This window comes from Panthera tigris, chromosome A1, assembly GCF_018350195.1.
Source record: "Panthera tigris isolate Pti1 chromosome A1, P.tigris_Pti1_mat1.1, whole genome shotgun sequence".
NCBI lineage: Eukaryota > Metazoa > Chordata > Mammalia > Carnivora > Felidae > Panthera > Panthera tigris.
This window is the reverse complement of record NC_056660.1, coordinates 12,106,468-12,122,737: the sequence shown is the minus strand read 5'-3', so window position 1 is coordinate 12,122,737 and position 16,270 is coordinate 12,106,468. Positions and strand designations below refer to the sequence as shown.

General features: G+C 39.2%; 1 protein-coding gene across 4 annotated transcripts in view; it reads left to right on the top strand.

The window, feature by feature from the left end:
- The window catches only part of STARD13 (StAR related lipid transfer domain containing 13), a 235,703-nt gene that overhangs the window by 166,358 nt on the left and 53,075 nt on the right, over positions 1-16,270 (top strand). For 3 of the 4 annotated variants that reach the window (XM_042998133.1, XM_042997960.1, XM_042998016.1), the window contains exons 2-3: positions 6,046-6,117; positions 9,638-9,719. In XM_042998133.1, coding sequence (XP_042854067.1) covers positions 6,046-6,117; positions 9,638-9,719 — 154 coding nt within the window. Of the gene's footprint in view, positions 1-6,045; positions 6,118-8,650; positions 8,671-9,637; positions 9,720-16,270 lie in introns of those variants that run through there. The other variant, XM_042998083.1, reaches the window with a different exon arrangement.

Sequence of the window (16,270 nt, the reverse complement as noted above, 5' to 3'; positions counted from 1 at the left end):
AAGCAGGTTAAAAACCAGGAAAAAGACTGGTTAAAAACAACTCTTGAGTGACTAGGAATAGACCTACCATTCAGGTGTTGAATTTGCTTGATCCTCTCTTACTCTAATAGAAATTGTTTTTAAGTGACTAGATTTGCTATGAATCCAGCTTGCAGAAGGTCTTTCAAGGCCTGAGGAATAAGGCTAGTGTAAGAACTGGCAGTGGAATAGTGTGTCCCAACACGTACGTGATTCTTGCTTCAGGTAAAATGTACACATAAACACAACCATGAATCTCCACCTTATCTGTGTATAACTTGGTGTCATAGGAATATATGCATCTTCCAGATTTTTTCTTCTATTGTTCTGTATCAGCTGACAACAGGATACGTTGCTACACATTAAGGAAATAGTTGCCTTAAAAAAAAGGCACTGAATGGAAAATAAAATGGGTGTTTCTAAGTTAGTTCACTGATTTGAATATTCAGTGATTAATAATCTTAAATTTATCTTAAATAACTTATTTAGAATATAAGGGAAAGAAAATGATATGCATATTAGAAAAATTATAATTGGTAAACATTTAAGACTTACTCAGGCCTTTTACACATCGCAATACCCTTATTATATAATTCAAAGAGTGCAAAAAAGAAGTATCCTGTCACCATGATGTGAAACCTAAATCAGTCTTGATTACATAACTTGATATTTAATCCCGTACCTGTGATTAAGGTTATAAAGCACTCTTGGGAGAAGGATTGGGGTGGTCATGTATGGATCTACGTAATTTTAATTATTGCATCATTCATATCTATATATAGACGGGATGGACACTCTGGCATTGATTTTAACAAAACTAGTGTAGTGTATGGCCAAATAAATAACCTTCAGTAAGTAAGGACTTCGCTTGAGAAATTCCAAAGAGTCATTTGTCTTAAGTAGTACACTAACGCTGAAGCTAACTCAGCCATGTAAATTCATCTAAGCCAACAACCATGAGTGTGTTGAAATGTTAATACCTTTGATAGACTTTTATAGAGTTGATTGCATCCACTGCAGACATCTTGTGGTGGTTGAGTCACTCATAATCTTCCAGAAACAGGGTGCCCACCATGTTAGCCAATTTAAACGGAAAAACAAAGCACCTACTTTTCTAAATCACATGGAGACCCACGATGCCTCCCCCCCTACCCCCCACTTCTCTCGAGTATTTTAATGAACATTTAAGAAAGAAGACCTACTTAAATTGGAGCCAGTGTGACCATTGAAATTCCAGGAGATTTGTAAGAACAACATAAACACATATGCCTGTGTATATTGATTTCATAAACCTTTCACGGCAGACCAGGTTCCTTCTAGCCAGCTAGCTTTCTGATAATAATAAAATTTAATTTGGCCTTAATTTGAATTTTTGGTCATTTAGAAAGAATAGTATTCCTTTGGGTTAGCTATGGAAAAAGCATTTGCTGTGCCGAGAATAACGTAAACCAAAAAATGTACTTAAAACGTTTAGCTAGGAGAACACACTGTTCCCAAGCACTCTAGAAACACCAGTTTAAAAATTCAATGAGATTGTAACATGAGAGGAGGCCTGCCAGCCTGGGCAGCAAATTTGCTGTGCTCAAAATAACCCCTTACTTGACCAGAGCCCTCCAGAACCTTATCTACCTGACTATCCAAACATCACTGCATGGTGTTTCTTTAAAGAAACAGCTTGTAAATCTCTTAACTCACATAGACTTCCAGCCTTCTCCACAACCAGTCTGTATGGGTGAAGTCTTACTGAACTGTTTTCTCTTGGCTACCTTGATTTTATAACCTCCCAGCAGTGATTAACAATTGGCAGTATTCAAGAATCGAGTATTTAAAAAAAATAAGGATCATTCTCAAAACAGAGTAAATTTCCCATTTTTGCCAACAATATCATTATGTGGAAAAATATTCACAATGTATTACTATGTGAAAATAGGTAGTCAACCAAAGATACTACAACGATTACCATTTTGATAAATAACATACACTAAATTATGTGTTAGTAATGGGACAAGAGTTGACCTTTTTCTTTCATTGTGCCTTTTTGTGTTTTTTATAAGTTTTCAACACTGAGCTGTGAAACTAAGAAATAATATAATATTTTTTAAAACCAGTGTTACAGGCCGTGGTTAGTTTCCACTTTGTTCTCATGCCCGTTGATTGGCAGCTTCCTAGGCACCCAGGGAGACAGCCTCCCTCTACTGCATCTGCTCTCAACAGAGGCTACATCATGTTCTAAGCACGTAGGAAAGGAAGCTAAGGCAGAGTGAGTGACTTTCCCTCAAGTAGAATCACAGACAGGTGGCAGGAGAGTATGCCCAGCACCAAAGAATTTTCTGGATTTACTGAGTGAAAAGGTTTGCTTTGTCTTTGCACAGATCAAGCTATCAGTTGTTAAACTGGATATCTCCCTTTTCAATCAGTTGATTTCAGCCCCCAAACAACTGTTGACTTAAAATCGTGAAGCTCCTTGGTCTCCTTGAACTAAAGGGACTGGGAGTGTTCTTAAGGAGTAGGTCATGCCCGTTTAGGTGGTGGTGATAGGACCAAGGAGTGTGGTTGGGGTGACCAGGACTGTCTGCCCCACCTAAACTAAGTAGAAGAGTCTCCTAACAGGAGACTTAACAAGAGGTTCTATTATCTGAAGAAGGTGGGGGGGGGGGGGGGATACTGAGCAGGCAAAAATAGGTACCCACTATAGAGTTAAAGAGAAATGAGTTTTACATATAATAATTGCAGAAATTCTGATGAAATCCTATCATGCTGTGGAGTCAAACAGATTGAATTTTCTCAGGTAATGTAATGTGGTAACTGCAGTAGAGATCAGTAGGCCAGTCTGTCCAAGGTCATTCTGTTCTATCTACCCCACACTTCAGCTTTCTACAAACTTGCAGCAACTTGATGCTTTGCTTTGTTTCCCTGGAACTGCCACAGGGACAGGTATGGGTTGCAAATAGAGAACAAATAAAACTGTAAACACATGATTTGAATGGCCCTTAAAGCTTTCACATAATCTGCTGGCTAGCAGGAGCACAGTTAGAGATTTTCACACTCTCCTCAAACGTCATTTAAATCTCAAGAGTTAGGTCTTGGTGACATGATGACCCTGGCAATGATGGTTCCTTTTGAATTTTCTAAGATTTTTGGCCACTGCAAGAGTAATATGCCCTTAGCATTAGCATCTGGCTGATGGGTGTCAGTAGGGGCTGTGGGGACTCAGTAGAAACTGTAAGTCCTTTTTTTCCTCCAGCTCAACTTGATGGGCAATGTCAAATTTGACAGTGGTTAAGTATGTCTGATTATTTTGTGTTTTTGCTTTGTCACTAGGGTGTAAACAAGAGTTTGTTTGCCCTTAGAGTTTGAGATATCAAGGTGCTGGGCCTACAGCTAAAGGGGGTATTGGAGAGACATTTCAGAAGTAGAAGCAAGTTGGGTGTGCAGGAGTGATGGCAAGGAGCATCCACCATGGCTGGGATGTGGCTTCTTCTCGGTTATTATGAACTAACTGCCATCTTTGTTGGATTTGACTCTGAGACTTAAAGGCTAAATGCCTCCCCAGTTTAAAAATCAGTTTATTTAAGGGTCTGATTTAGCTGGATTCTGGTTAAGATGTGATTATTCATGTTTACATATTCATAGAATCTCAGTTCATTATCTTTGTTGCTCTTGTGAAAAAATAAACTGAAGTTAGAGAACCTTTTAAATAAAATCTCCTAGGCTAGCCTGAAGCTCGTTCCACTGTCCAATGAGAGTCTTCATTTCCAAAGGGAATTTTCCTATAAGACCCCTGCTGCCCGCCTCTCATTGTCCTAACTACTTCAGGGTCCGGTGGAGGGTCCACTTTTTTATAAGCTCACTTCCCACTCCCCTTTGAGTTTTCTGTGTTGGAGAACCCCTGCTTTCTAGGTCCCCTCCATTTGGTCTTCATGGTCTGTCTCTCTGGGGTTCTCCTGCTTAACACTGCATTTTGAGAGTAGTGAAAGTAATAGAAAAAAGGCAGAGTATTCATGTAGTTTCAACAGAAAATTCAGAATTCTATGCTTCTCTTTAAAACTGCTGGCTCATAATTAACTTTAGACAGTATCCAGGAATTAGATATTTCCTCCTTATTAACCACTGCATTATACTGAAAGAGAAAGAAACTCTGAAGTTTGAAAATTTAGAAGGCAACAGTCTATCTATGACTCAGTGATAACTGACCACATTTTCCACGTTACATCCAGAATGTGCATTTCCTACTTCCTCTGAAATACTTGTGTGATTTTCAAAGCAGAAGCCTTCACATAAGGACTCTCAAAGGAGTACTCATAAGCCTGTTAAGCCCTATAGTAATTGCCCTTTGTATCTTCCCAAAGAAAACCCATGTTAGCCTACAGTACAGTTCAGCTGAGTGTCCATTTTGAACTGTACTTGTGGATCTCAGAGACATCCCTCCTGAGCAAAATGCTTTCCAAGGCTTTTATTTCCAGCTTGGTGCCCCGAGTATTTCTGAATGATACCTGCATGGCAGGAACAAGTACATAGGTCTGCGCTGGTAGCAATTATGTAAAAAATCCTCATGCTGAACAAAAAACCCAAGATTTAGAAATTGTCAATCACTAGAATGGCAGTGGATTGGGGGATGCCTCTGAAATGCCCTGAATTTAATGTGAAATCTCAATCTATGTCCAACCAGATCCATGGGATGGGAATGAAAGTGTTTGCTCTTTCATATGGGGCCCATGCAAAATCTGGCCTTTGAAGTGTTTGCCTAACATCGACCATATATATAGCTCTGTCACAATAAACATTATGCTGCACAGACATTTTTTCCCCGAATTCAGTGCATAGATGCTGTGCTCTCAATGTTAGGTCTACAGGCTCGAGCCCGCAGCTGATGTTAGTGTAGCTCATTTTTGTGCCATTGTCCCAAGAACACCCTGTACTCTCGGCTTTTGCTATGGGGAGAAGTGAACATCAGAGTAAATGGAAATACAATGACCTGACCGGGCTCCATCCCAACAGCAGAGGAAGAGGGCTGGGTAGAAACCTGTTAAAATAGGCTGTTTAATTTTGTTTGGAGAAACTGGACTTTTGACAGATGAACTTCTTTTCCCTCGCATTCGTATTTGTCTAACAGAGTTGTGGTTGGGAATTGATCCAGGATTCACAAGGTCAAAAAGTGACCTGGTTCACATACTGTAGACTCCTCCCACCTCACCCCACAGCTTCTCCAGGCAGGTGGTCCCATGCGTGGTTGGGGTGTCCACACTGAATGGTCACCCAAAGGACATATCAACCTTTTGGATTCAGCCCTCAGAGATTCTAGCAGCCCCATCAAACTGGCCTCGGTTCTGGATAACCAGCTTTGCTTTTCCATGCTCCATTCTGCAGCTTGAAATCATTCGGATGTGTCTGATGAATGAACATCTTGTTGGAAGGCATTGGGAATTAAACCCATCAGAAAAATTAAAGAAGTAGCAATACACTGGATTTTTGTAATACCTTTCTTCATGAGAAAATACATTTTCATGGACCATCCAGCTGTATTCTTTCTTTCATTAGCCCAAGAGTGAAAGAATAAAGGAAGGTTGAATGAGTATACTTAGCCTTATCTTTAAACTTTAAAAGTTTAAAAAAAAAAATTCATTTAAAAAAAGGATCATAAGGAAGTGTTTCTTCCTTCTCTGTAGTCCCTTGGCTCCCTGGTATATAAATAAATAAGACGTTTTTCCCTGCCTGAAACTCAGCCTTTGTGTTCTGTAATCTGTGGTTTTGTTATTATCCAAATACTTGTGGATCTACATTGAAGATAATCTTAATAGGCACATAAGTACCTTTGTGATACCTGCTCATTTTACACCCATTTCTGGTAGGTCTACTGAGACAGACTTGCCTGAGAACAATTTTGCTTTGTAACAACGAGTACAGTCACCAGCTGTGTACTAAAGACTACAGACAGATGCTCAACAAGGTCTTCTCCTTGATTAAGAAGGTAGAGTGCTAGCGTGTGGCTGCTGGACTCAACGCATTTCCCTTTCTTGTATTTTTCAGAAATCGAGGCGAAGGAAGCATGCGACTGGCTCCGTGCTGCTGGGTTCCCACAATACGCTCAGTTGTATGAGGGTAGGTTGGCCTTCCCTTCACTCTTTATAAAGAGAATTAATTCAAACTGAACCTCGCATATCCTGCGGTGTGTTTTACACTTCCAAAGCTTTTCTCAGCCGTTTTCCTTTGCTGTCTCTTTCCCTCAGCCTTTGCAATCCCCGGGTGTAGACCGATGCCAATTTAGACGCGAGTGTTGCTGCCCAGGCCTACCTGACATTCCGCTCTACACCGCTTCTCACTTCTTTACCTTCTGCTTCTTCTCTCTTCACGGTCAATCCCAACTCTGCCTTTTCCTTCCAGCATTCTACCTTCAGCAGCTTTCTTTGTTCCTATTCTGATTGAGGTATAATTGACATACGGCGTTACATTGGCATTGGGTATACACCACAGTGACTCTACAGTTCTGTACATCACACAGTGCTCGCCGCGATCAGTGTAGTCACCATTGCCACCATGCAGTGTTGTCGTCGTATTATTTTACGTATTTCCTTTGTGGTGCTTTCATTAGTAACGGCGCTCTTGCACTTCTGTCCTTACTCTTTTTCCTTGTTTTTTTTTTCTGTACTACTCTCTGATTTCCTGAAAGTGCACTAAATGAGTTGTTGATAAGTTTCCTGAAAATCACAAAACTAGTTGTCTTGAGACCTTCCTTCCATTCTGTTTAAATGAAAAAAAAAATTAAGACACAATATGGAGAAGAAGTTATTTGGGGGGATTTGAAGTGAGATGTTTATTGCCAGCATCATACTTCTTTCACTGATGTTTTATTTGGCACTTAATAAACTTAATCACCTGTATCTTACTCATCCCTGAAACTATAACCAAGGCTACGAACTACTTCTTGGATTGTCCAGAATAGTGAATTAGGATCCTAATGGTAAACAGATGGAGCACTCAAGATGATCTGAGGAGGACTTATTTCTAAAAATGTTTATTACAAAAGTGTGGGCAGGATATGAGAAACCAGGAGGAACCATACAGGTGCCCAGAGTTCATAGCCACAGAGCTGCCACTGCCATAGGCCCAAAGGGATGGGCAGAGGGAGCGGGTGCCAGAAACCAGGACAAGAGAGGATCCCTAGAGCAAAGGACACAGCTGGTGGTGAGTGATAACCAGGAGGGTAAATACCCTGACTTTGCACTCCTGCTCCCCTCCGTCTCCAGCCAGGGCTCCCTGTTGGCCAAACACAAAAGGAAACCAAGGAAAATGGGTCCCCTCGAATGCCATCCTCACTGGTGACCCTCGGCGCACAAGGCAGGGTATAAAAAAGTGGAGAGTGGATCTGTAGGGCTAAACAAAGGATATCTAGAACATTAAATAGCATTGAGTTCTCTTCCTGATGGCATAAAATCTATGCAGGATAGAAAGAAGCAACAAAATTAACCCATAGTCACTGGTGACTCTCATTCACTCACCTGGAAGCTCAGTTTTATATGTATGTGTGTGTATATATATATATACATATATATGTGTATATATATATACATATGCATATACATAGAACATATATATACACATATACATATATACATATTATATATATATACATATATATAATATATATATATATACACACACACACACACACACACACACATATAAAACCCGTATTCTACTTCTGTAACTTAAATTCAGTGGATGAAGGAGAGCATATCTCAATATGTGCTTTGAAGTCTAGAGTCTCTGACTCAAGTTTTTATAAAGGAGGGTTTTATAATTTTGGTCTAAAGAACGCTACTCCCACCCTCCCACCCCCTCCAATTTACTGATGATGAGAGAGAGGCCCAGAGGTTAAATGACTTTTTCAACATTAAAAGGCAGAGGAATCAGAATTAAAATCGTAGTCTCTTAAGTCTTAATGCAGTGTGTTTTCTCCTATAATGTGAACTCTCTTTGTAAACTCAAAATACCTTGCAATTTATTTATTTTTGTTATTTTTTTAATGTTTATTCATTTTTGAAAGACAGAGAAACACAGAGCACAAGCAGGGGTGGGGCAGAGAGAGAGGAGGACACAGAATCCAAAGCAGGCTCCAGGCTCTGAGCTGTCAGCACAGAATCCGATGTGGGGCTCGAACCCACGAACCATGAGATCATGACCTGAACTGAAGTCAGACGTTTAACCTACTGAGCCACCCAGGTGCCCCAAAATACCTTGCAATTTAAATATGAAGTGTCTACAAATGGCTAAGAAGTAAATTAAATTTCTTCTCTTTAGATAGAATCAGTTAGTTGAATATCTTGCTGATACTCTAAAGTGACTCACGATTTTGCTACAAAAGAAAACATTTGAGGCCATTGAGCTTTGGTTATTTTTGGAAATTTCCTTTCTAGAGAAAAAGAATGTGCCATAAGTAAAAGGAGCCTGTCAAATTGTATTTAAGCCATGTGCATTGAATAAATATAATAAGAAAGAGCAAATACTTACCTGGAACATACTGTGTGCCAGGTCCTGCTGAGAGCACTTTACCTATAACCACTTATTTAATATTCTCAGCACTATAGGTTAAGTATTATAATTATCATCATCCCCTTTTTACAGATGGGGAAACACAAGCCCAGAAGAGGTTAGGTAAGTTGTACCCAGTTCTACATCTAGAGATTAGCAGTGCCAGGACTCAAAGCCAAGGCAACTGGGCTGTGGTGTCTGTGTTTCTCATTACTACACACACTCCCTCTCGAGCAGAACAAGACAGTCTTCATTCCAGCACCATCTGGAATTCACTCACATTACTTTTATCACCAGAAGAGACTGTTTCGATTTCCAACTCACATTAAGATTTAGATACCTTTAGATTTATTATGACTGGCAAGGTGGAGGCAGTGCAAAGTATAAAATGAGAAAGAGAAAGAATGGCAGGATAGTGGTAATGATTTGACATTGTCTGTTAGGTCTGACCATGGCCTCTATTAGAATGATCCCCAGATTTTCATCTCTGTGAATAAGGTACCTAACATTAACACTGCATCTTGAGCGTGGCCCTTGACCTCCAAAGTTGGCATGAATAGTCAGTCTGTGGGAGAAAAATCATGATGCTGGAATTTATCTCTTTGGATAGAATCAGTTGTTTGAGTATTTTGCTGATACTCTAAAGTGGCTCAAGATTTTGCTGCAAAAGAACACTTTTGTGGCCACTGAGTTTCGGGTATTTTTGGAAATTTCTTTTCTAAAGAAAAAAAAAAATCTCCCAAATTAAGTGTTTCATGAACTGATCAAGATAAAAGTCAGTGATGTTAAGTGTGAGAGTATAAAAACTCTTCATATAGATAGGCTAATGTCTGTGATTATGATGAACCACAAAAATGCAGGCACTTAATATTCACTCCTATCCAAGGACTTCTTTTATATCCTTCAAAGCACTTATTTGATAAAACTAAAACTGCCCACTATCTTAAACATTACCAACACACCCAATGATGGGAAAGCAACTGCCAGGACCAGTCATGTGTACAGAAACATGGTGGTCGAAAGATATTGGTGCCCATTCAGATAAAAACAAGACTCATAATCTCCCTTGTTTCTCTTTCTCTTTTTTCAGATTCCCAATTTCCCATCAACATTGTGGCTGTCAAGAATGATCATGAGTTTCTTGAAAAGGACCTTGTAGAACCTCTTTACAGGTAAATTAGGTGAAATATTTTTGTTAGTTTCAATTGTGCAGTCTCCAATAGGTATCACTGTAGTGAGGGGCAAGTTCAATGACTCTATCATAAGTATTTATTGAGTGCCTACTATATGCCAGGCATGGGTCCAGGTTCTACCACAGTGAGCATGATTGGTCCCTGGTTTCATGAAGCTTAAATCCTAGTCAGAGGCTTCAGAAAATACATTGAGAAAAAGAAAAAGAGAGTCAGTGAGAGAAAAAGAGAATAACAGGGAGATGTTAACTCAGAGACTGTTCAGTGCCATGAAAAAACTAAGATGACTCCATAGACTGTGGTGATTGGGGTCAGGGATGGATTGGTTAGCAGGGGAGGCCACAGCATGAGTGGACAGAGTAGATCCCGAAAAAATCCATGAGTATGTCAAACTTGGCTGTATTTTTTGCAAAGTCAAGTGATTATATGAGCAAACTAGAAGATATAAGCTCAAGTGATTATATCAGCAACCTGAAATATTTAGTCTTTGCTATGTGATAGATGCTAGATAAAAATAAAGATGTAAATGAGGAATTCCCTCTCCTCAAAGGATTTATAATCTGGTTGGAGAAGTCTAGTTGAAGAAATAAAGCATGAATACATGAACAGATAAGTAACAATTGTAATTTGAGTGATAGGAAATGATGCCAATGTAACCAGTATCCACGAACAATTAAATGCTGCATGAGAGACAGTATGTGTCTGCAGGAATTTGAAATTTCTTAACGAAGGCCCTGGAGAGAGGTCAGGGATGGAGATAAATAGTAGTTACAGGAGGTGAGTCATTTTTCCATGGCCACACAGCTAGTTAGGAGTTGAATTGACCTTAAAACGCAATACTTACAGTTTTCAATCCAGTGTTCATTCTAGCACATTCTGCATAGACATAGAAGGATGGTAGTTTAATCAGAAAGCAATGATGAGCAAAACTTTTTTCAAGATAAGAGAGACTGGGGCGACTGGGTGGCTCAGTCAGTTAAGCATCCGACTTCGGTCTGTGAGTTGGAGGCCTGCATCGGGCTCTGAGCCTGGAGCCTGCTTCAGATTCTGTGTCTCCCTGTCTCTTTGCCCCCACCCCCTGCCCCACTCATTCTCTGTCTCCCTTGCTGTCAAAAATAGCTAAAGATAAAAAAAAAAGATAAGAGAGACCAAGGTATGTTAGGACAGTGTGTAAATAACCTTAGACTTTCTGAGTCTTCAGACATACATATTTTTGTATCTGCTCTGTGGTTCCTATATGAAGAAAAAATAGATTTGCATTAAGAATTGATCTCTGAATGTTTAAGGAAAATAGTACTGTGGGTTTGCTTAAGTGTGTAAAAGAGCAAAGAACTCTTGAAATCACAAATTAGAGGAACAGGCTATTTGGACTAGAAAACAAATAATGGCACAAAATAAATGGCACAAAATGCCCTTTGTGAGCGTTTATGAGAGGAATGGATGGTTTGATTGCAACTTTTTAAAGGTCATGAATTGGAAAAGAGTGTTTTCTCTTCAGGATGTCGGAGGTACACCCCAAGCAAGACATTTCCCTTCTCAGGAGATTTCACTCAAACCAGAACTATTCCAATAGCACTTCCTTCTGAGTTTTCCCTCTTAGTGTTAACCAAGGAGACTTTTACTAGCTGGCATTAAAAAAAAATAATTTCTGTATCTTAATTATGTTATATTGCATTATCATTTTTCCCCATATGCTTTAAGTCAAAGTGTCATATAAACGTACAAACTAAAATTCACTATTTTGAGTGAACAGTTTTTGAGAATTGACGAATGCCTGTAGACATGTAACTGCCACCACAACCAAGATAAAGAACAGCTCCATCACCCCCCAAAATTCCCTGGTTCCCCTTTATCATCAGCCTCTAGCCCTCCCCCCAAACCCCTGGCAACCACTGATCTTGTTTTTGTACCTGTTGTTTCGCCTTTTCCAGAATACCATATAAATGAAATCAAACAATATGTAGCCTTTTGAGCCTGGCTTCTTTTACTTGGTGTACTACATTTAAGATTCATCCACGTTGTTGGTGTATCAATCAGTACCATTACTGGGTAGTATTACATCGTATGGCATTCTACACTGTCCATTCACCAGCTGAAGGATATTTGAGTTGTCATCAGTTTTGGTGGTCATAAAGCAACTATAAACATTCATATTCAGGGTTTTGTGTGAACATAAGTGTTCATTTCTTTTAAGTAAAATCCTAGGAATGGGATTGCAGGGTCCATTTGATAACTGTATCTTAACTTCTTAAGAAATCACCAGGCTTTTCAAAAGTGATCATATCACTTTGTATTTTCACCAATAATGTATCAGAATTCCAGTAGCTCCACATCTTTGGCACCACTTGGTGCTGTCACTTTTTGTTTTGTTTGTTATTGAGGTATAGTTGACACACAACGTTGCATTAGTTTCAGATGTACTGCATGGTGATTCAACAAGTCCATACATTACGCCATGCTCATCACAAGTGTAGCTACTAACTGTCACCATATAACACTATTACAATACCATTGATTATATTCCCTATGCTATGCCTTTCATCCCCATGGCGTGTATTGTTTGTTTTGTTTGTAGCCATTCTAATAGGTGTCTACAGTTATTAACTCATTAGAATTTTAATTTGCATTTCCTTAATGAGTAATGATGTTGAATGTCTTTTCATGTGCTTATTTACCATACCTGTATCTTCCTTGGTAAAGTGTCTGTTCAAGTCTTTTGCCCATTTTAAAATTTGGTTGTTTGTTTTTTTATTTTTGACTTTTAAGAATTCCTTATATGCTCTAGATATAAATCCTTTGTCAGATATGGGTTTTGTAATATTTTCTACCCAGTCTGTAGCTTGTCTTTTTGATCTTTTAACAGTGTCTTTCACAGAAGTTTTAAATTTTGCTTAAATCCAGTTTATCATTTTTTTCCATATTTTTAGTCCTAAGAAACCTTTCCCTAACATAAGGTCGCAACTATTTTCTCCTTTGTTTTCTTCTGGAGATGTTAGTGTTATGTTTTCATCAAATTCAATGGTCCATTTAAAGTTAATTTTTTATTAGGTACAAAGTATAGATCAAGATTTTTTTTGCACATCAATGTCCCATTGGTTCGACACCATATTAGAAAATTATACTTTCCACATTAAATCGCCTTTGCACCTGTAATGTTAATCAATTGGCCATGTATGTGTAAATATATTTCTAGACTATCTATTCTGTTCCATTTATCTGTATGTCTAATCCTTCATCAATATGACACAGGATTACTTAGCTTTATGTATATCTTGGAATCCAATAATATACGTCCTCCAACTTGGTTCTTCTTTGCCAGAATTGTTTTGGTTATTCTAGTTCCTCTGCCTTTTCATATAAATTTTTAAAACATCTTGTTGATATCTATTTTAAAAACGCTCTGGAATATTGATTTGGATTATGTTGACTCTATAGATCAGTTTGGGGAGAATTGACATCTTAACAGTACTGAATCTTCTGATTTATAAATACAATGTATTTATTTATTTAGGTCTCCTTTGATTTTTTTTCAACCCTGACTTGTGATTTTCAACATATGGATACTACACATCCTCAAAAGTACTTAAGAATTTCATGTTTTGTGGGGCACCTGGGTGGCTCAGTCGGCTAAGCATCCGACTTCGGCTCAGGTCACGATCTCATGGTCCGTGAGTTCGAGCCCCGCGTCGGGCTCTGTGCTGACAGCTTAGAGCCTGGAGTCTGCTTCGGATTCTGTGTCTCCCTCTCTGTCTCTGACCCTCCCCCGTTCATGCTGTCTCTCTCTGTCTCAAAAACAAACATTTAAAAAAATTAAAAAAAAAAGAATTTCATGTTTTGTGGTGCTATTGCAAATAGCACAGATTTTTTTTATAATTTCAATTTCCAATTGCTCAATTAACATCATGTAAATTTTTGTTATATATTGTCCTTGGATTCTATAGTCCTTCTAAACTCACTCATTACTTCCTAGTAGCTTCATCATAGATATCTAAAATTTTATTTTGAAATATAAATAAAGGATTACATTGTAAACCAAAAATAAAAATTATAGTACATATTTTCAAGACAGGATTGCAGGGGCAAAGACTATCTCTGATTGTTCAGCTGTGTTTACTGCTGACATGGCTAAGTGGGCCAATCTTTGCATCTCATACAGTTGGGTGGTAAATCCTTATCTATTCACTGCTGCCTGTGATCTGAGATGCCTTGACTAAGTTTTGGATTTTTCCATCAAAGTCGACTCTTAAAAAAAAAAAATGCCTCTCATGGGGCACCTGTGTGGCTCAGTTGGTTAAGCATCTGACTCTTGGTTTCTGCGCAGGTTATGATCTCACAGTTTATGAGTTCAAAGCCCACGTCGGGCTCTGTCCGCACTGACAGCACAGAGCCTGCTTGGCATTCTCTGTCTCCCTCTCTCTCTGCCCCCTCCTCTGCTTGCTTTCTGTGTCTCTCTCTCAAAATAAATAAATAACGTTTAAAAATAAATAAATAAATAAATAAATAAATAAATAAATAAATAAAATTTTTAAAAATGCCTTTCAGACACATTATAGAGATGACCTAGTACAATGAATGTGAAATCATTTCGAGATAGACAGTTCTGAATAGTGCTATTAGTGTCAGCCAGAAAAATCAGGAAGCCTTCTCTTGTAGAGCCCGTGAGCCCTCTCCGCTGCAGCCCACGGCAGGACCTGCGCAGACATACCCCAAAAGGTGTTGCTGCATAAATACGTGCGAGTGCAGCAATGCCAGACAGCACGGTGTTCTTCACAGGGGCCCAACTTGTGTAAAAATGGCGAGAGCGGCAGGAGGTTGTTATAATTGGAATCAGTCTTATGATAACTATGTCTCCAAAAATATTATGAGGTAAGAACAGTGTTTGGCTGCAAGTGTGTGAGCTGAGGTTCTTGGGGCGTAGGAGTGGTGGGTGGAGTGGAGGCCAAAGGAATAGTCCCAGCAAGGTGGATCAAAGGAAGCAGGCACAGTAAGGAGGCAGACGGCGGTGGCTTGGCTAAAGGGGACCCGTGTGGAGTTTGTTCCCTTCATTACAAGTTCCACCAGGACACCGATTGCCAAGGTAGCAAATAGCGGAACGCAGGCAGAAGGAAGAACTCCAGCCTGCGGGGAGCGACAGCACTTATAAAACTTTGAGATCGATGAGTGGTTAATTAGACACTCGCCCACTCACATGGAATGTAATGATTGATGCCTGCAGAGCAGTAAGGGGTCGGGATTTTATACGTTTTCTCACTGGTGCACTATAGACACAGCATGAGAGTTGGTCTCCTATTTTATTTTTAAGCTTTGCGTTTGTCATGCATATTTGAAGCTCGGAGCTAATGCAGGATCACAAAGGAAACCGCAGCCAGAGGTTTCTGCCAGGTTTCTGCCAGGTAAACAAATGAAGACAGGAGGGCTGAAAGTCTCCTGCAAATGTTACCCACGACAAGAATTTTTACTCACCGTTGGTTTTCTGGACGTGTCTCACCTGTGTAGACAGACAGTTAATCCTGGGTCCTAATGACATTTAGTGAGTTGTTGAACAGAGTTCACTTTTTGATCGGTTGGGAAAACGTATCGTACTGAGGGTATTGATGGCAAGGAGGACCCATGCGTGGCCCAGAACACATACATGTGGAGCTCCCAGGTTTCGGTCTCGAACGCTGTACAGGTTTGCTGTGTCTGCTGGCAGTGTGAACTTCCAGGATGGCAACCATGCCTTACCATTGCTTCTGCGTCCGACAGTCCCAGCACATAGTAGGCGCTCTGTAAATATTTGTTACTGCAAATTAGAGTAGTGCAGCTTCTCATTTTAGCAACCACAGTTATAATTTTGTTTTGATGTTCTTTGATTTGATTCCTAATTGAAAAATATTTTCCCCTGTGAGCAACGAAAAGATATTTGCAAATCTAAGTACCTTAGATGAACTAGATGAAACTGTTAACCGTATCAGAATGTAGGAATAGCCAAGGTGTCAATAATAGCTTGAAAAGTTTGTCACCTTTAAAGCAAATTGCAGCAAATGGAAGTCCCTAAATGAGACTTTTAAGGATAATATGTTCTATTAGCATTTTGGTTTACGATATTCGCTCAGACCGATAACATAGGGCCTTGATGCTCAAGTGATCTCTGAGCTTCTAATTTAGTATTAGGCCAGTACACCATCCGCGTAACTTATGTTAATAAATACTAGCTAATTGTATCATGTATAAAACAGGGCATTACCTTGTTCGGTACCATTTCGTGGAGATATGGAATTGATTCAGATGATAGAGTGCGTCTATCACTGCCCTTTGTATTTAAAAGGATAATTAATGACCCTGGTTTTTGTGTGCAGCAGGCAGCAGGTGAGGGGGAGTGCTGACAAAAATGAGGTTTATGATTTACCTCTACACACAAATGCACATCTTTGAGTATGTTACATAACATAATAATATTAAATAATGGTAGTCTTTATGAATATTGAGATATATTTTAAATATTTTCCCTTTTAGAATATTTATCACAGAAAATGTACAGTATTATGTATTGT